The 20,243-nt window shown below is 33.7% G+C and overlaps 2 protein-coding genes across 3 annotated transcripts; one reads left to right on the top strand and one right to left on the bottom strand.

The window, feature by feature from the left end:
• The first annotated feature begins 1,534 nt into the window (after window positions 1-1,534).
• LOC100784911 (protein odr-4 homolog) lies at window positions 1,535-6,705 on the top strand. Of its 2 annotated transcripts, none has more exons than XM_003522694.5 (10): window positions 1,535-1,703; window positions 1,784-2,080; window positions 2,286-2,374; window positions 2,523-2,651; window positions 2,744-2,864; window positions 4,027-4,111; window positions 4,229-4,338; window positions 4,579-4,730; window positions 5,524-5,620; window positions 6,277-6,705. In XM_003522694.5, exons 1-10 carry the CDS (start codon window positions 1,623-1,625, stop codon window positions 6,568-6,570), a joined length of 1,455 nt encoding a protein of 484 aa, XP_003522742.1. In that variant the 5' UTR covers window positions 1,535-1,622; the 3' UTR covers window positions 6,571-6,705. The 2 variants fall into 2 exon arrangements, with proteins under 2 accessions (XP_003522742.1, XP_025983986.1); XM_026128201.2 differs by having other exon boundaries at window positions 1,536-1,703; window positions 6,008-6,705.
• Window positions 6,706-8,481: 1,776 nt separating this feature from the next.
• On the bottom strand, window positions 8,482-13,759 carry PGM (phosphoglycerate mutase-like protein). Its single transcript, NM_001251040.1, has 10 exons — window positions 13,672-13,759; window positions 13,086-13,147; window positions 12,599-12,706; window positions 12,239-12,318; window positions 11,239-11,401; window positions 10,412-10,486; window positions 10,195-10,283; window positions 9,659-9,778; window positions 8,877-8,921; window positions 8,482-8,794 (listed from the first exon to the last, which is right to left on the bottom strand). The coding sequence occupies exons 2-10, from the start codon at window positions 13,143-13,145 to the stop codon at window positions 8,680-8,682; spliced, it is 855 nt and encodes a 284-aa protein (NP_001237969.1). The 5' UTR covers window positions 13,146-13,147; window positions 13,672-13,759; the 3' UTR covers window positions 8,482-8,679.
• Between the last annotated feature and the right edge of the window lie 6,484 nt (window positions 13,760-20,243).

Below are 20,243 nucleotides of genomic sequence, written 5' to 3'. Positions count from 1 at the left end.
AATTAAAATAGTCATTGGATTTGTCAAATTTAATCATCCTAATTATATTTAGTAAAGAATTAAATTACTAACATATTTATTACATAGATAATAATATGGCACTTAATGTTTTTAAGTATTAGCCTAGTATTTTTTATAAAAAATTAATTAAATATTGTATTTATTAAATATAATATATCTTTTTAATAATTAAAATATAATTATATTCAAAATATAAATATATATATATATATATATATATATATTCAATAATATAAAGTAACTATTATAAAATTCAACACCTATATATATATATTAATAATATATTCCAAAATCAAAATATAATAGGAAAAAGTTAAATATATAAATACTATAATAATAACATTAAATATTATACTAATACCTACATTAAAATAAATTATTTATATATTTTGAAACTGCTCAATATAATTAATGTTATTATTAATTTTTATACTTTTGATATTAAGCAGTAATATTAAATTTTATATTACTATTTATGCTCAACTTTTTTGGGGTACAAGAGAAATAAAAAAGAGAAAAACTAATTTAAGTGGCGACTATCTTGATAGACCATGTCATTCTCCAACAAATCTAAAGGAGCAACCATCAACAATAGATATGCAGTGAGATCTTTAGATCCTCAGCCTCACGAGGGACATGGGTGAAAAGATCGCTCTACACCATTTCTAACAACACTTGAATGTTCTTCATCACATCTACATGGCCATGAAATGCGTCCCAATGACTGTCCCTGCTGTTTCACTCAAAAAGCAAAACCACTTCCAAGCAATTTGTTTCACAAACTAATGACTTGCAGCCATGATTTCAACAAATCTTGAGACCCATCTTAACAGCTACGAGCTTCGCGTGAAGAGCCTCTCCCTGGGCCAAACCTAACACCCAACGACCAACACAATCTCTCAGAACACCTCCAATCCCTATAATCCCAACCAACTTCCATCAACATTTAGTTTCATGAAAATGGGTATGGGGGAGGACCAACCCAAAGTGCCAATAGGAACAACATTTAGTTCAATGAGTTACTATAGAATATATTTCACTAACAATAATAATTAAAAGTGATGATTTTAAACGAGGAGAAATATTAAACAATTTTTATAACCCGAAATAAAATGTTATTTTTATTAATCTGATATTTATGTTAAAATTGAACAACAAAAAAAAAAATCAAATGATTTACATTTTAATATATTTTAAAATATATAATAAGTTAATTCTAATCTATAATAAATATGAATGAGATAAAAATAATTTTAAATTAATATGAAATTTTATATATATAATTTATTGGAAAGGAATTTTCAATCCAATTTTAAGAAAATATTATTTAAGTAAAAAGTTATAATTATCAACATTATATTATATATATATATATATATATATATATATATATATATATATATATATATGGGTATATCGAGGTTTTATCAATCAGAGTTAACAAAACTAAATAATATATATATATATATATATATATATATATATATATAGTATTTAGTTATTAAAATAAATTTGGTTAGGCTTTAGAGAATTCATCAAGACCAAATAAGCAGAAGCATAGATCCGGTGTTTATTTGGAGGAAGCAATTGAGTGATGAGTGATGGCGAAAGGCGTAATCGGAGAAGAAACGCGACTCAAATTAGCGGAGGGTCTTCTCAGCCAATCCGCAGTTCCATCCGAGGCACTAACTCACTCCAATGTCATCTCTCCCACACTCCCCCAAATAACTAACTAACACTCCCAATTCCATTCCACTTTCAGGTGGGTCTTCTAATCGGCAAGTTCAGCTCCTCCTTGGGCCGGGCCTTTCTCTTCGACCTCATTCCCACCCCACACAACGACTCCGCCGAGCCCGCCTGCGCCCTCACCGACCCCGACAAGAAGAAGGCCACCAAATCCAACCCCGCCGATTCCTCTTCCTTGTTCATCGACAAGGATTGGGTCGCCGAACATGCCCGCCAGGTTTCTAGAATGCTCGTCGGCGGCATCAAGGTCGTCGGCCTATACGTTTGGGTTAGCGATGCCGCATTCAAAAATTCAACCATAATGCTTTGCCAGGTGTGTCAACAATTGCTTACTTACCAATTCACCGTATATATATATTTTTTTAATCGGCAATTAGAATGTTAGTTTTGTTAGCGGAGGGCATCGAACTCGCAACCTTTCCCCGCTTCCCTTTTTCCTTAACAATCCAACCCACGTTATATCTACCCACTTCACCGTATTGAACTTGGTCTTTAACTATGTATCTTCTGTGTTTCAGACCGTGAAGGGTGTTGCTGAGGCAGCTCCGGTTTTGGAGGGTGATTGGGATGAGAGGCTGCTTCTTCACATTTCTTATAGCCCGAGGAGGTAACCCTAATAATTTTTCGATTTTGTTTATTTTTTTAATGGACTAAATAAATAATGTATGCATTTGACAGCGTAAATCCAATGCATATAAATTAACTCCTTTTTTTTTTTATGTGATGTGATGCTCATGATGTTGCTATTAGCGCAGGTGGAATTGTAGAAACTGCTCACTGTCTTCGAATATTACATCAAGTAGTTTGCGGCCTTGTGACTTTAAGATGGGGAAGGTCTTAACTTCCCTTCAGACGTTCAAGTGCATGCACAACTTTAACCTGAGGTAACATTCCCACTATTTTGTGATATTGATGAAAGATTGAAGTCTGAAGTTGTTGGTAATTTGAGTTTTGGGTACGGTGTTATGTCTTGAAGGTTACCTATATTACGCGACAGTGCATCAAAGTTCCAGACATTGAGTGATGTTCTTCGTCATACAATATCTATTCATGCCAAAGAGCTTGCAGGTGCAAAGGCCTTGATTGATGGTAAATTGGTAATTACTTACTCCCTGCTTTTCTTTTTGGCTTTTTACTTCCTAGTTTCTAGTTGCTGTTTTATCTTTAGTAAACTTTAGTCAGAAGTAAGTAGCAATTTCATTCCCCAATTATAGAAAAAATTTCAGTTTTTTTAAGTAGCAGAATTGTTAACTCCCTGGTTGTACTTTGTTTACTTCCCACGATATTGTTTTCATTGTGATACAGTGGTTTTTTGCACTGAATATTACATTGCCCAAGATAGTTTTGTCATTAGGGTTTGTTTGAATTGGACATTGGTCTCTTAAAAATTCCTTGATGAATACTGAAACTATATTCTGCAAGATTGTTGATAGTGAAGCTGGGTGGAAGCTTTTATAATTAGATCACACCACAGGCAAGTACACTCACGTTTCATTATTTGGTTATGGAGCAGGATCTAGCAATTGATTGTTGACAAACTTTTTTTATAGTTTGTTTCTAAATCTGTGGTATCTAGAACAAATTATGTCAATAAGTGCCAAAGGTATTCATAGTGTGTAACCAGAAAATGACTGCAATGCTTGAGTTGATATATTAATTGGCAAGTGCTTCATCAGTGCAATCGGTAAAGTAAAGTTTGATGTTCAGAATCATTTAAATATAAGCTGTTACAAGATTGCAATTTGTTGGAGATTTTCTGATTTTCTATGACTGACACAGTGGTTAAAATTTAAATGTTAATAGATTTCTGTCTATTAGAGAATACCTTGTAGCTTATTGATTACCGTAATTTCCAAGTGCAGGCAACTGGATATGATCTATAAAACGTATTTAATATGAATTTCATGTTGCTTACTGCTTTAGTGTGCAGTTCTATGCTGTTTGGTAATTGTGTAGAGATGTACTAAAGTGTCATATGATCTAAAAATGGTCACATTACCAAATTTATGCCCACTTAACATGCTATCTAGAGCATACATTTAGGTTAAGCTATACCTTAAAATTGTTGTACGTTACACAGGCTTGTGCTTTAGGTAAGAGCATCTGTTTTCCCCTGATATAGTATAATATTAAGAGTCACTCCTTTTATCCATGGTTTGGGTTTATTTCTCCCCAAACTATTTTTTATTACAATTTGTAAGATATTCCTTTGTGTTATCATTATTTTATAAGAAATTTATTTCTTCTCTATGAATTTAGGTTGTTGAGAGTGAGTCATATTCATCAGATGGTGTGCATGAAGTTGAATTGCTTCTTTCATTTCTGAACGATAGTTCTATTGAAGGTATGCTTGCCTACAGCCTTATTTTGTATAAATATTCTGGTTATTATTGTTATTCTTAATTTTCCTGTTGTTTTAAAACTTCATTTTCTAACATTAACAGATATTTTTTTTGTAAAGCATGCAGCCAAGGAGATGTTGTTGGTATTCTTTCATTTAGTGGCTTGATATGTTCTTTTGCATATCTGAATTCAAAAGAGCCTAATTCACAAGCCATCACTGATATAAAGGTGACTAATAACTATCTATATTTATTCTATTCATGATTTTATGATGAAACTTTCGTCCTTTTATTCAAGGGCTGTCTTAAGAGTTAAGATTGACATTTGTTTGGAAATATCTGTTCTGAAATATAACTAGTTGATGATACCCCTACTTATGAGTTTATTATAGAACAAAGTGATAACTTCACTGACTTTCCCCTCTTCCTGATTTTGTCTTATATTGTTGTGGATCACAATTCTGTGTAGGGAGATATCATTACGAGTCTGCAAAGTAGATTGGATATAATCTGTGATGAGGTAGATGTTGACTCTGGTAACAATCATGATGTTGGAAGCCAAGTAAGCAATGAAATATCGGCTGAAAAGCCTGTTCCCCAACTAGTGTTGCACTTATTGAGGTAGATAACTTGCAATAATGGTATATTACTCGTTGATATACTTCAGTTTTTCTTATGCTTGTTCCTGATGTAATGCCATCGGAATATTACTAGGTTATCGCGTTATATATACATATTACCTGAATTCTTACGCACTGGAATTCTCTCTTTAAGTCTGTGCAATGAGGCTGTGGGATTTATCACCTATCTTTGGGTTGTTTCAAACAACTGCAGCTAAAGCGGTGATCCTGTGCATGAGGCTTCCGCCTAGTGGGGTTTGGGGAGGGTAGATATATGCAGCCTTAGTTCCTGCAGTTCACAGGGAGATCTGATTAACCATTTAGGCAGGTTGTTATTTCACAATGATTTCCTTGGTTTTTGTCATTTTTGGGATCCTGATGTCAAGGTTCAATTGATTTCATTGCTAGTTTGTAATGTTACATTATGTGCCCTATTGTTTTCTTTTCTTTTTGGTTACAAAGAGGTCCATGGCCTAGTGTGGAGAGAGGGAGGGTAGATGGAGCAGTCGCAAAGTAGCCTAGCTGGGATTTGAACCTGGGACCAAGCACTTTCCCTAGGGACTTAATGCCACATTGCCACATAGATATACATGCTTGCACAGAGAGTAAATCCATCTCCTAAATGTGTGTATAATCTGAAACTGACATTCTAGAGTTATGCCGCCATAAAAATCTAAAAGTGACAATCATGTCAACACATAAATTATATAAGTTATATTGATACATTTTGTTATTTTGGCTTCCAATGTTTTGGTGTGTTTGATTAGTTAAATTTATCATTTGTTTTTTGACAGAAAAGGATGCAGCCTTCCATTTCCTAGAAGAGTCTTTGCACCATGGCTAGCAGGGGTGTATGTATGTGATTATTTGCAACCTTCTGAAACTGTTGAGGTTTGTTCCATTGGGAAATAGTAGATATTGTTTCTTGTCGCGTCTGAATTTATTTCCATGTCTGATTTGGTTTGAAGACCAACTACTCCTGTGTTGGGTCATTTTGCATTACCTGTATTGTTGCTGAAAAAAGGTTCTTTGTCTAAAAATTTTGAACTGATACTTCCACATGTACATAAAGGGACATTCTTGTCTTGACGAGATAAATAATTTATTGATTTTGGGACGTCCAAAATAATATTATCCAGAGCCTTTGAACAACTACCTAATCAACCCTCTACCTGGTGATTTGCAAACAAAGCATGCATGTATTTAAGTATGCACATGAATAGAGGGGCATGAATTACATTACATGATTTTTATTCTCAAATGTCAACTTAATTGCAGAAGCGGCTGCCTGGCCTCTGTTAAAAGCCAAGTAATATGATGATGATGTTGTTGGACACTCATGAAAACCAAAAGCAATGAGGAATAGAGCAGCACACTTATGATAGTGTCATTGTTTACCATGGCCAATTTATCTATATTAACTGTTTTCATTCTCTAGAACCACTTTCTTGTTGTAGCCTCTACAAGCTTGTCATTGTTAAAATGAACTTGTACTCTTATTTTTATTTCTTAGTACTACTATCTGACTTGGGATTTTCATTTCTTAGGTTTTAAAAGATCATAGTATGGAATTACTATCCATGAAAGCTCCAGCTGATGTCTCTACAATTTTGGAGCCAGAGAAAGAAGAGATATCTTTCAAAACTAAATCTTTCTGGGATGTGGTAGTCCCCTCCTATTCAGAAATTCACCTCATGGAAGACAAGAGCAAACGTGATGGCGGAAGCGAGAGTCCAAGTAGTAAAACTGTGAAGCCGGGTCGCATTAATGTTGTCGCCGCTGGTCTCATCCTTCTATTGTCTGTGTTAGTTGGTTCTGTGCTATTCGCCCTGAAGGGTTGAGGGTTTTATACTAGGATTTCCTCTCCTCCAGGGACACACATTCTCTTAGTTAACAAAACTGCATGCGTAGCTGCCAACATTTTATACTTCAAAATTATACCGAGGAAGATATGAAAAAAATAATAAAATTAGCAACATGTAAGCCCCTAATAGCCTTTTGATGCTCTTCATCTGGAATCAACTAAAAGGAAGTTAGAAATTCAAATTTTACACTTTCTACTAAGAAACGGTTACAGTTAATTTGGTTATACATTTTAATTAGGGTGAAATATGTTTGTAGTCCTTTAAAATGTGATTATACACTTTAAAATCAGATTGTTTGATTTTTCAGCCCCTAACAGACACGTGACTGAAAACGAGATTTTAGTTTTCAGAGGTTAGTATAACCTATTTGGATAAATTTTTTTCATAAACATTAATAAAAATTAGGAAAAAATATGTTTATAATCCTTATACTTTCATGAAACCTTATTTTTAGATTTGATAGTTTTATATCATTCAATTTAATCCTTGTATTTAAAAAATAAAAAAAACTTGTTTTTAGTCCTTTTTTATAGATGATGTTGATGTCATTTCCTACATGACAAATGTATTTCATTGTCTATTTATCTTGTGAATTCATGAAAATAGCGTTCAAGAAACAAATAAAATAAGAAAATGTAAGAATAAATCTGCAATAATTGTTGAATAATAATGATGAAAACGAAGACAAATTGAGTCCTTAAAAGTTATGGTTCCATGTGTTTAGAGAAAACATATTATCTTTTTTAAAAAAACATTAAAATTTCACATCATTTTAATAAATTCAAAAAAATGCATTCTGTCTGTTAAGTTAAATAGAAGTAATGTCATGTGTGAGAAGAGACTAAAAACAAATTTTCTGTACAATATATAAATTAAATTGAATCATATGAAATTTTAAGGACTAAAAATAAAATTTCATAAAAATATAGGTATTAAAAACATTTTTTCCTAAAAATTAAAATTAAAACTAAAAAAAATTCTCTCATAACTAAAATTAACTTATGCATAAAAACATTTTCATATACCTTCTTTCAAAGGCAAAAACACTTAAATTATGAAATACCAAACTTGACTAAGACGTGCTAAAATTTATTACAAAAATACGAATGAGCTAGAGATAGAACGATACATAACAGACCCACCGTATATCCACTGAACTTTGGTGATTCGCGAATTTTACGACTGAACTTTTATTTTCATGTTTTGTAAATTTTACCTTTATCCAAATCTTCAGTTTAATGTCTAACGGAAGAATGATGCACCGTGAATGAGTTGGAGCCTGACTGCCATGTTGGAATTAATACAATTATAAAATTAAAGTTATTTTGTTTCATAACAAAATAATAATCCAAAAAAACAATAAAACAATGAAAAATATAATTTAAAAAACTGAAAATTATTAGATTAAAAAATTAAACCAGTCTATTTTTTCAAAACATCTTCTCCAGGGTATTCCAGTAGGGGGTTTATTCGTTAGGCTATATTTGAGACATTTGTTGTGTAATTTTGAGGCACGAATCATTATGATGTTTAAGTTAATATACTTATGACGTTTTTAGAGTTTTGTAACTTGCAATTGTGATGTTGAAAACAACCCTGGAAATATGAGTCTGAAATTGGAACAAAAACATTAGCAGTAAAAATTCGCGACGTGGCAGTCAGGCACCAACTCATTCACGGCACATCATTCTTCCGTTAGACATTAAACAGAAGATTAGCGGAATAGTAGAATTTGCGAAAATTAAATAGTTAGATGATAAAATTCGCAAAAATAAAAATTTGATGGTAAATATACGAAATTATCAAAGTTGAGTGGTAAAATAGGTAATTAAGTCTATTCAAAAAGAATTTTAATTTATAAGAAAAATTCATTTAATTGTTTTTTAATTTTTTTTTTCTCTCCTGTATATGTTTATAGAGAAATTTATTTAATAGCTACACAAGCCAATAACCTTGAATAAGAAATAACGTAACGTCCACAGTTCACACATGAAATTGATGTCCATTTAATTAATGCTTAAAAGTAATCGTAGTTGGTATCATAAATGTAATTAGGAAATCATAAAAATGAAGAAAATTCCACTATCAGTTTGCCTGCCCATTCTCTGGATGCTTCTGGTCAGCAACGTCACTAGGAAGGTCAAGGCCATCTGGAACTTTGCCAGGATAGTTGGTAGAGGACTCATCTGAACCAATCATACTGCAAAAATAATAAATGAAATTCAGAGGTGAATTTTCTGTAGAAATCTAAGTGTAAGTTTTTTCGCAAATAAAATGCTCACCCTCTGTCAATGATAACCATTGAACGTAGCTCACAGTTAGCAAAGCTGTATAAACAAAGAAACCAACATGAACTAATTAGCGCTTTGAAATACAAGTAAGGCTTGCAAATAACTATTTGCTTAAAAGTTATATATTCTCTTAAAATTGGTTATTTATAAAAATTTTAGTATAAACTGTTTTTCACCTTCAATTTTAGGGGAACACCAAATAAATCCTAAAGGTTAAAACATTTTAGGCTATGTTGAGATGATAAGGAATATCCCTCAAGTGAATTTCTCTTCTCTTCCACTTTTTATTTTTGATGCAATTTTTTTTAGAAGGGAAGTGAGATTATTACCAAATAAACTCCATAATTCAGAGAATTAAACTCAAAAAATAAATGCAGAAGAAAAAAACGCAAATGTGGAGGACCTGAATTATAGTAGAACAAATCATATGATCTTTTTTCTTTTTTACGTTGAACTTTTTAATTTTAATGTAGTGTCAACAAAGAAAAAGTTTTACTCTAATATGAACCAATAATGAGTTGTCATGTCATTTTAATGAATTTGACATTCATACATTGTCTAACCAACTTAAAACTTTTCAAAACAGCGATTGCATCAAAATTGAACCTCTATAATTCCTATTTTTTCTTAAAGGATTCAAATTGATCCTTCGGTGATCATCAGACAATTGAAAAAAAAACACATTATTGTTTGTTCTTTCTTCCATATATCTCAAAACCTGAATGGTGTTGTTTATATAAAAGACATGGCAATACTTCCAGAGGAATACTTACTGTGTGCAGATTTCATTCTTCACGTTTGGATGACAATCATTTCCAAAAGCACTTAGAGAATGAAACAGAAAACCGCTGTGGGTAACGACAGCTATCTCCTTTTCTTTACGTGTCCACAACCTGGACCAATAAGTAAAGGTTTGGTTAAAGGCATGAACCCATATCTTCCTTGTGAGTTATAGACCTCTTAAAATCTGAAGCCATAAATCATTACGAAATAATGCATGCATGTGCTTCAGATGCCATGCAACAAAAGCACACTAGGAAGACAAAACTCAAATTGGGCAACCACGTGCATTGTCTGAATGAATGTCTTGACATTATCATAGTAAAGTGCAAAATGTCAACATAATCCAGCCAATTAAAAAAAATTCAGTTTAAACCTCAATCCTAATAATATGAACATTTAAATTCAGTACAATCAAGACTCTTTGTTCCTGTCTCTCCCTACTTTTCTTCAATAAGATTCTTATTGTTGAATTATTGCTGAACATGAATACTCTGTTGATATAAAACAAAATTATTTAATCACTCACCATTCCAAAAATTTCAGTCCCCTGGCAGCAACTTCTTCATTCTTCTCTCTAATGTCAGGTTTCCACAAAATGTCCTCATCATTTTCTATCTAAACACAATTTACACCACGCATGAATCCCATTGAATCAAACTTGAATTCCATTCTAGCAACTATGGATCAGAACAAATTGTGGTAGCACTAGCCCATACATGAGCGGGTCAAAAGAGATCACTTACCAATGAAAAATCAATAGCTGGAAACATATGTCGGTAGTCAGTGATGTTTCTTCTCTTATCACAAGGATGCACCCCCTGAATTACCCGAAATAAAAAAAAATTACCAGAAACTTGTTGAAATCAAATGTCAAGAGGCATTAAAAACAACCAGAAAGGGGGTAAAAATAAATACTGTGTGCTCAAACTTGAAACTTTTTTATGCGCATAACCTAATCTAATCTAGTCATCTGCTAATAGCTACAAGACCACACGCCATGTAAAACCCAGCAACCTCTGTACCAATTGTTCAACGAGAAAAAAAAGAATAAATCAATACAAAGGAGCCAACGGCCAACACACTTCTCATGTCCTCATCCTATAGTGAATCAACAAACTCTAGACTATTTAACAAGAATTGGAAGACTTAGTTAAAGACTAAACAAAGGGAATTTAAAGCAAATTGAATTGCAGAACAAAAATAAATGGGCCAAAATCGGGAATGCCAAGTATGACCATACTACTGCTCCTCTAGAATTTGATATTGTTTGTGTTTGATTCAATGAAGAAACAAACAGCAAATGGGCAACATGACCTGACATCAGTTCCCTATATAAGCAGAAGCAAGCTCCGAAATGGTAACATAAACTGCCAGCATGTAACTTCAGTAGTAATTCATCTATATTTCCTAACAGAATGCTAGAAAGAAAGCAAAGGAATGATTGCAATTACATCAATCACTCCTTTGGCTTGTACTGTCAAACTCCAAACAGAAAAGTAATTAATCGATTGAATCGTCCTAACTTCAAAGCAATAAAACTTCATCACCATTGCATTGCAATATTGCATACCAAATGTTCTCGGCAAAGCTCTACTGCTATAAATGGTGGGGCATTTAGACTGGAAATTGCAGGGCGACCACTATCTCCCACATTGTCATTCATCAGGGGAGGTACATTAATCCCATCAGTATATGGTTGCCCACCAAAGACTCCAACTGCTGTTTGCATAGTCCTGAAATGCAATAATTAGTAATTTGAACATATCCCTGAAACTAGACAAAGAATCTTGTTTGCTTAATAATATGTTATTTAGTGCAAATAACAGTACAACTCCACAAAACTACATTTAAATAATTTCTATTGGATACTAAAAGGACAAACTCCAAATCAAGATCAATATTTATCACAAATAACCCACATATTAAATATAAAACTAGAAAAACCTGCTCACAAATGTTTCCAGTATTTCTTGCTTTTTCAGAATAAAAAAGAAATTTGAAACCATTTATTGAAAAGCATAGTGTCCTCATATTTGAAACTAAAATAATATTTGAAAGGCATCAAAATAATGAGATGTTAGACACATAACAAACTGATAGATATACACATATATATACATAAAATAGATTAACGGACACTATATAATTCAAAAAGTAATGAAGGCATGGGACATTCTCCGAATACATTTGTGCTAGTAAAACATTGTAGTTTCAAAAAATCATATTCATCTTCTATTATTATATATATGGTTATTCAAGTCTAAATCTCAATTTTTTTTAAAAGGTAAATCTTATCTTAGTAACTTGAAGCAACTAGAGAGATATAAATTAATTTGTAAAGGAGTTCTCATGCACCCTCACATCATATCATGTCTTCATTCTACTCACATCACCTATAAGTATTTCTATTAACCTATGTGGTAATGTTTCAAATTTCAATAAACCTTTAAGGCCTTGGTCAGAAACAATCTTAACAGGAAACAATAAAAGGAGTAACATATCTTGACAAAATGATACTAGTAAAAGTCTTGGGGAGAATTCTAAATCAGTAAATTACAATGAAGTTATACCTTAACAAGGGGGAAACAATAACTAGTTCAATTCTTTTGGAAAGACCACTGGCCTTAACATGTTGTCTCAGATTATCAACCTGTCATAGAGCCACAAATATCCCACCATGAAGTTAAAAAAAATATTGCTGAGGAAGAATGAGGGAAAAAACTAACTAGAATGATGATAACTAACACATGTTTCTCTGATGAGAAACAAATTATAACAATGCTAAAGCATAACAGTTAACACCAATATCAATCTCTACGGAAAGTCTGAAACTTTCTTTTTCTTTTTCTTTGATAACTGTAAACACCTCAAGATTCCGCATAACCCAATATCCGTCCTAAATGGCAGAGATCATTTTGATTAGCAAATACCTGTTTCCAGCCGAGAGGGGTCAAGTTTGCATCAAAAAGATCATAAGACTTGTATGCTTCAAAGTTCTTCTCACCTTCTACATTGTGAAATCCTTGGGCATGTCTTACCTGTATATAAGATAAGACCTTAATACAGTTGAACGTAAATAAATGATCTTCTCAGAGCCAGAACACAACACACAAGCAAGGACCCCCTGTGTTTATCTAACTTATATAGTTAATGAAATTTGGCTCACATGAACTAAATTTCAAACACTTGCTATTTTTCTTGTTCTTGAACATCACAATATATTTTAAAATTTTATCTTGTAATTACAGTCGGAAAGAGATCAGTAGGTAATATTAATCACTAACATATCTCCATTGAGTTAAACTTTGGGACTTCATTTCACACAATGAAAGTAAATTTATTACATGGGAAAATATAACTTTTCACACGGTAAGGAGATTAACAAAAGTCTGCATGAAGTACAAAATTGCCACAAACCAGGTGAAGAGTTTTGCAACGGTGTAATGGGTAAAGACTTTGACCTGCAGCAGTATCCATGTCTGCGAGACATTAAGGAAAAACCAATAAGAAAATGTGACTAATGAAGTTATCACTTATCACTGAACCAGTCCTGTCTTTTGGTGCTTTGGAAGATCAAGAAAGACTAATTACAGAAACAAATTATCTCCGTTTATCAGTTTAAAAGGAAAGAATCGCAAAGCTTCCAATCTTGTCATCTTGAACAAGGCAATAATAGCTCCATAAACAGACAAGATTGCTTATAAGTATTTGTACACTCAAAGATTGCATTAAGTCACACAGAAAGGTTCTACATTCTCAAAGATTATGCTCCAAGCTTCATGGAACATGCCATGATCTCTCCCAGAGACAATTACAAAATTTAATTTATTATTATTGTTCATGAAAAAAAATTGAATGCGCGTCAATCGTTACTAAAGAACGTAGAAACTGAGACGTTAATTCTAAGTAATCAGAAACGAAAAGTTCTTCAGTAGATTCAGAACTAATCATTTGATTTTAGAGAGTGGCATGAAAAAATAGAATAGCAGGAAGAGAGGAGTACCCGTGCGAGAAGAGAAGCAAAGAGAGCGTGGAGATGCGCAACGATGCTCTGAATCTGAAATGAGAGTGGGGACAAAAGTGGAATTCAACAAAACAGGGTTACGAGTAATGAGCATGGCGTTGCCGTAATAAGAGAAATAAAGAAAAACGATTTTAATAATTATTCTACCTATGGCTGCCTTTGAATCCGTCAACTCTAACATCAAGAGCTGCGTGCTTGGCTGCTTATCCTTCGCACGTGCCGGATTTCTCATCACTCCTCACACACATTTCGTTTCCCACCTTTTGGGCAAAGATAAAGGATGAAAAAAAATAATTTCATCAACATTAGTTTTAAAATTGGTAAAGAAGAAGGAAAAAAGGAAAAATTATTTGGTCCAGATTCTCCACTAATAAAATTAATAATTATCACTAGTGGATAAAAAAACATACTAACATAGACTGATATAAAAAAAAATAACGGGTTGAAACGGTAAAGCGGGCCTGTCAAACAGGTAAAAAAAAGTACACTTGTGTGTTTGTTGTGAAAATAAAAAGTTTATCTGCTTTATGTAAATTTGTTCTTTTTTTTATTTTTCATTTACTTTATGTTGCTTAGATTACTTTATGGTATAGCAGCACATGCATTAGAAATTTGAGATGGAATTAAACTGTGTCTAGAGACTTCTCTATGTTCAAATCCATGACTTGAATTTTCAAATTTGGGATGTACTTCACGATTATATATATATATCTTAGAATCCTTTATGGTTTCAGAGCGAGGTTCTGTTTGAAATTTGGTGATAATGAATCATCATGTAGAGGAAACTCCTAAGAATGAGTCTCATAAACAAGAAGAACATAAGATGGTAAAGAAGATTTCATCACCATATGAATTGAATTCCAACGATAACTCGAGAACTGGACGAGGAAAAGGAAGATCAGTGCATACAAATATCGTGCACAATGGTGAAACAAGTGCAGGCACCAAGATCTCTGAATGAGAGAGTTCAGGTTTGACCGAGCTTACTACAGAGCAGTGGCAGACACTGGTAAAATTACTAAATACTCAGAAAACAAACTCTAATGACAAGATGATAGGTGAATGTGATACCAATACACGGATAATTAACACAGGGGCTTCCAACCACATGACTGGAAATTTGAATCATATGCATGAACTACGAGATATTCAAAGTTGTCTAGTTGGACTTCCTAATGGACAACATACAGCAGCGATTAAGGAAGGAAGTGTGGTGCTAGATGGAGGCTTAAAACTTACTAATGTTCTCTATGTGCCTAAATTAAATTGCAATTTGATATCTGTTTCACAGATGATGGATGAATTTGAAATGTGTCGTGCAGGACCGTATTTCAAGGACGCTGATTGGAGCAGGTGAACGAAAGGATGGACTCTATTTCTTTAGAGGGGCTCGAAATGTGAGAGCTTACAAAACTGATGGTTTACATTCCATGGACTTGTGGCACAAACGGTTAGGACATCCTTCCTTGAAGATCACCCAATTGATTCCTGAGGTTAGAAAACACAAAGATAACAATGTAGTGAATAAAACATGTGAAGTCTGTTTTAGAGCCAAACATACTAGAGAGAAGTTTCCTTTGAGTGAACATAAAGCTAGTAGTGCATTTGAATTAGTTCATTGTAATTTATGGGGACCATATAGAACTCCTTCTACTTGTGGCACTTTTTATTTCCTGACAATATTGATGATTATTCACGTGTTGTATGGGTATATCTATTAGCTGATAAACGAGAAGTATCGACAATGCTTCACAATTTTTTTGCTCTGCTTGAGAGGCAGTTTCATAAACAAGTCAAAATATTCAGAAGTGATAATGAGACAAAATTCACATGCATGAAAAGATATTTTCTTGATCGTGGAATAATTTTTCAAACATCAGAACACCCCAACAAAATAGGAGAGTGGAACAAAAACATAGACATATTTTGAATGTGGCTCGAGCACTACGATTTCAAGGTAATCTTCCTATTAAGTTCTGGGAGGAATGTATTTTAACTATAGCATATTTGATCAATCGAACTCCTTCCACTATTTTGAATGGGAAAACTCCATATGAGATGTTGTATGGGCAGCAACCTGCATATGAACATTTGAGAATATTTGGCTCCTTATGTTACACCCATAATCAAAGACGAAATGGTGATAAAGTTGCAAGTAGGAGTAAGAAGTGCGTGTTTATTGGCTACCTATATGCCAAGAAAGGGTGGAAGCAGTTTGACTTAGAAACAAAAGAGATTTTTGTCTCTTAAGATGTTGAATTCGTTGAGACCAAGTATCTTTTTTCTATTGATGTTACTACCAAGAAGACATTCCTTCTAAAAGTTGGAGTTGTGAAGAAATTGTCGGTGATGTGACTGATGGTGTAGAAGAAATATATCACACAGGAAGTACTGAAGAAAGTGGTGATATGACAATGGATTATAGAGGGGGTGAGCCAAATGCGGGATTCGATGAACAAGGTGTCAATATCCAAAATATGGACACACAAAATACAGTGCTTCTATCTATATCACTAACCGAGCCATTATTGGATAGAGGACATAGAACCAAACAACCTTCTACTCGATTGCAAAATTATGTGACAAATACCACCAAAAGATTAAGCCCATCTAACTGTTCACCCTCTCCAAAGGCAGACTCAGGTGCACCCTACCCATAACTGATTATGTGAATTATGACAATTTTTCTCTTGCACATCATGCTTTTCTTGCATCCATTTCAAAGGAAAATGAGCCTATCACTTATACTGACACAGTGAAAGATATTCGGTAGAGAGATGCAATGAAAAGTGAGATACATTCCCTTGAGACCAATGGAACTTGGATAGTCACACAATTGCCTCTAGGAAAGAAAGCACTTGGTTGCAAGTGGGTGTACAAAATAAAGCATAAAGCTTATGGAAGTGTAGAACGGTTCAAAGCACGATTAGTAATTCTTGGGATTCATCAAAAGGAAGGGATCGATTACATAGAGACTTTTGCACCTATTGTAAAAATGATAATGGTACGCACAGTGTTAGCCGTAGCCGCCATGCGAGCTTGGGAATTACATCATATGGATGTGCACAATGCATTTTTACACAAGGACCTTGAGGAGGATGTGTACATGAACCCGCCTCCTGGCTTTCTTCCTCAGCAATATGGCATGGTGTGTAAACTCAACAAGTCCTTATATGGACTCAAATAGGCGCCTCGTTGTTGGTTTGCCAAGTTGTCCACTGCACTAAAACACTACAGATTTCGGCAATCTCTGTTTGATTATTCTCTTTTCGTCTTGCAAAGACCGGGGGTACATATTGTAGTGTTGGTGTATGTTGATGACCTAATCATTTCGGGAGATAATTGTTAACCGATTGGCAAGTGCACCAATTTGTCACAAGTAGTAAAGTACTCAAAAGTCCAAGTGTCGAATCCACATGGACTTTGATTGTACTTAGATTGATGCAAAATCAATTTAAAAGCAATAGATAAGAAAATAATAGATAGGAGATAAGATAAAGATTTAGAAGAAAATATAAATATTTAAAGATAAAATAGAAAAAGATAAAATATTTGAATTAAAAGATGATAAAGATAAAGAAGATAAAAGATAACGAAAGATAAGATAAGAAAAATAAAATAAAAGATGAATAAAAGAAAAGATGAAATTTGAAGTAGAGAAGGTAAAAGAGAAAATATCGAGAAAATTAAACAATGGCTTTTGTGTCAAGGGTCAATAAGATAATGTTGGGAACTAACATGCCTAACTACTCTTGATGTAATTTTAATGATGTTCTCTATTGAATGTTTTCCCAATTTCTACCTCACATCTGCTAATATACTTAACCCGGATCCCTTACGCTAAAGAGCCTAATTTGTATATTCTCTCTCCTAAATCCCTTTACAAAGACAAAATAATAAACAACATTAAGTAAAAAGATGTTATGCAGAGGCACAACAAAATCATGTTATCCCTGACAATGTAATGTTGAGATGTTCTTTCCTAGTTCTTTTAGACATTACCACTTCCCAATGAATAATCCCTAAAACAGATGCATGGATGGTCAAACCACACAATAACATTAAAAGCAAGAAAGAACAATAGAAACTGGAATTGCATTAATAGATAGGAAGAGCAGTTACATTACAAGAGCTTTTGGCTTTTTAGGCCTATCAGGCCCTAACTAATAGGGGTTTAGCCTCTCATTGTCATGAGAGACTTTTACAGAGGGTTGAGGTGGATGGAAGAAGATGATGGATGAATAAAGAGAGGATTTCTCTTAAGGGATAGACACAGTGTGTGGGTTCTGAGAGTGTGTTCTTCTCCTTGGCTTGACTCTCTTTTTATAGTTGCTGGAATGGACTTGACTTTGATGCAAAAAAAATCTTCCTTATTGATATCTTTTGGATCTTTTTATTTATTTTAATCATTCCTTTTCATATCGGCAAGCCATAGATAAGAAAAATATCAATTCATATCATGTAAGCTAAAGATAACTGCTAAATAAATATTTTTAAAGACATTTTCCTCTAAATCGCTTGAAATCTTCTTCTTTTGAATTCTGCTAATCAAAGATATTAATTTCTTTATTATTTTATTAAAAACAACAGTAAAGTAAAGAAATTACAATCATTCTTAGCCAAAATTGACTATCAAATTTGCTTATATTTTGCAGTTATCAATAATCATGAAGTTATCACCGAATTTAAAGCCTATTTACACAATTTTTTTCACATGAAAGACTTTGGGATCCTCAAATATTTTTTGGGTGTTGAAGTGGCGCGATCTTCCATGGGTATCTTTCTTTGTCAACACAAATATGCTTTGGACATTGTAGTCGAGGCTGGACTTCTGGGAGCTAAGCCATCAAATGTGCCATTGAACAGAATCATCGTCTGGCACTTCCAGCAGACTTGCCTTTTCCTCATCCTGATCAATATAGGCGGTTAGTAGGTCGTCTCATTTACCTCTGTTTTACCAGACCCGAGCTTTCATATCGTGTGCATGTGTTGTCTCAATTTATGCAGACACCTAAAAAGGCCCATTGGGAGGCTGTTCTCTGTGTTGTTCGATACGTGAAAGGGAATTCAAGATAGGGTGTTTTGTTGCGTAAGGATTATGACCTGCAACTATCTGGTTGGTGTGACTCTGATTGGGCTGGATGTCCATTAACTCGTAGGTCCCTTACCGGATGGTTTGTTTTACTTGGATCTTCTCCAATTTCATGGAAAACTAAGAAACAACAAATAGTATCTCGTTCCTTTGCTGAGGCTGAGTATCGATCCATGGCAGTTGTAATAGGCGAATTGAAATGGTTAAAAGGTCTTCTCCATAGTCTTGGTATCTCTCATTCTCAGCCTATGCGATTTCATTGTGACAATCAAGCAACGCTTCATATTGTCAAGAACTCGATTTTTCATGAGCGCACCAAGCACATCGAAGTGGATTGTCACTTCATTCGCGATGAGTATCTCACTAGCAATATTGCACCTACTTATGTTCCTACACATGCACAATTAGCTGATATTTTTACTAAGGCTCTTGGTCTCACTCAGTTCACCTCTCTGTTGTGCAAGTTGGGGATATGTAATTTACATATTCCAACTTAAGGGGGGTAATGATATCATGATGAGATAACAGAATCTATGTGAAATTATGTGCAATTATTATATTATCCCATATTATTAGTCTTTGATCATGTAAATCAATTTTTTTAGTCTAAACATAATCTTATGAGTTTTATTTGGAGAATCAATCTGTATAGCTTAATCTTAGGATATTTTACTGTAACTCTCTTATATATATTTATGCCTTAGCAAAGTATGAAAGACAGAATAGAATTATTCTGTCATAGAATCCTTTATCTACCACAAAATATGAGACAAAGGATTGAAGAAAAATCATTTATCCCACATGAGGGTGAGGGATGTTCTTGATTTACTTATTTGGGATGACGATCTTTCGAGTCAACATATAAAGTTTTGTCATGCTTCATGTCAGAATTTCCTTCGGCTTTGTATACTTGATGTGATAATTAATTCATTTAGAATAAGAAGTGACCAATCTTGTTGCAATCCTTGGCTTTCATGGTACTGTTCTGGAGTTGGAATTTGTGAAGTTTGTATTCGATTGGTGGGAGTGGGAGCCATGGTTCGAAATAATATTTGAGTCATGGATGGATGGATGAATTATTGTTGAAAAAGAGGAAAATACTAGTTGTTTTTACTTTTTGCACCTCCCAAAAGACTTGAATGGGCAAAACTACTCCTGACTAGAATGGCACCCTGCACCAACCCCTTCCCCTCCAATGAAGTCGCTGTCTGTGGTGAGTGGGAATGCTTTGCTTCTTCCACGTTTTTTCGCTTCTGGCTTGGTTTTGGTATTGTCCTCTTTTAACACCATGATGTTTGAGTATTGGCTAAACATTTAATTTTTCTAGGCATCTTTCTAAAATAGTATTTTTTAGAAGTATAAAAAAATATTTTTGAAAAGGCCTTTTCAGAAAAGGCAAAAAAAATAATGTATTCCGAAAAGGCCTTTCTGAAAGAGTAAAGAAAACTAATGTATATTG

This window comes from Glycine max, chromosome 4 (genome assembly GCF_000004515.6).
Source record: "Glycine max cultivar Williams 82 chromosome 4, Glycine_max_v4.0, whole genome shotgun sequence".
NCBI classification, from domain to species: domain Eukaryota; kingdom Viridiplantae; phylum Streptophyta; class Magnoliopsida; order Fabales; family Fabaceae; genus Glycine; species Glycine max.
The sequence above is the reverse complement of the archived record's forward strand: the minus strand, read 5'-3'. Positions and strand labels throughout refer to the sequence as shown.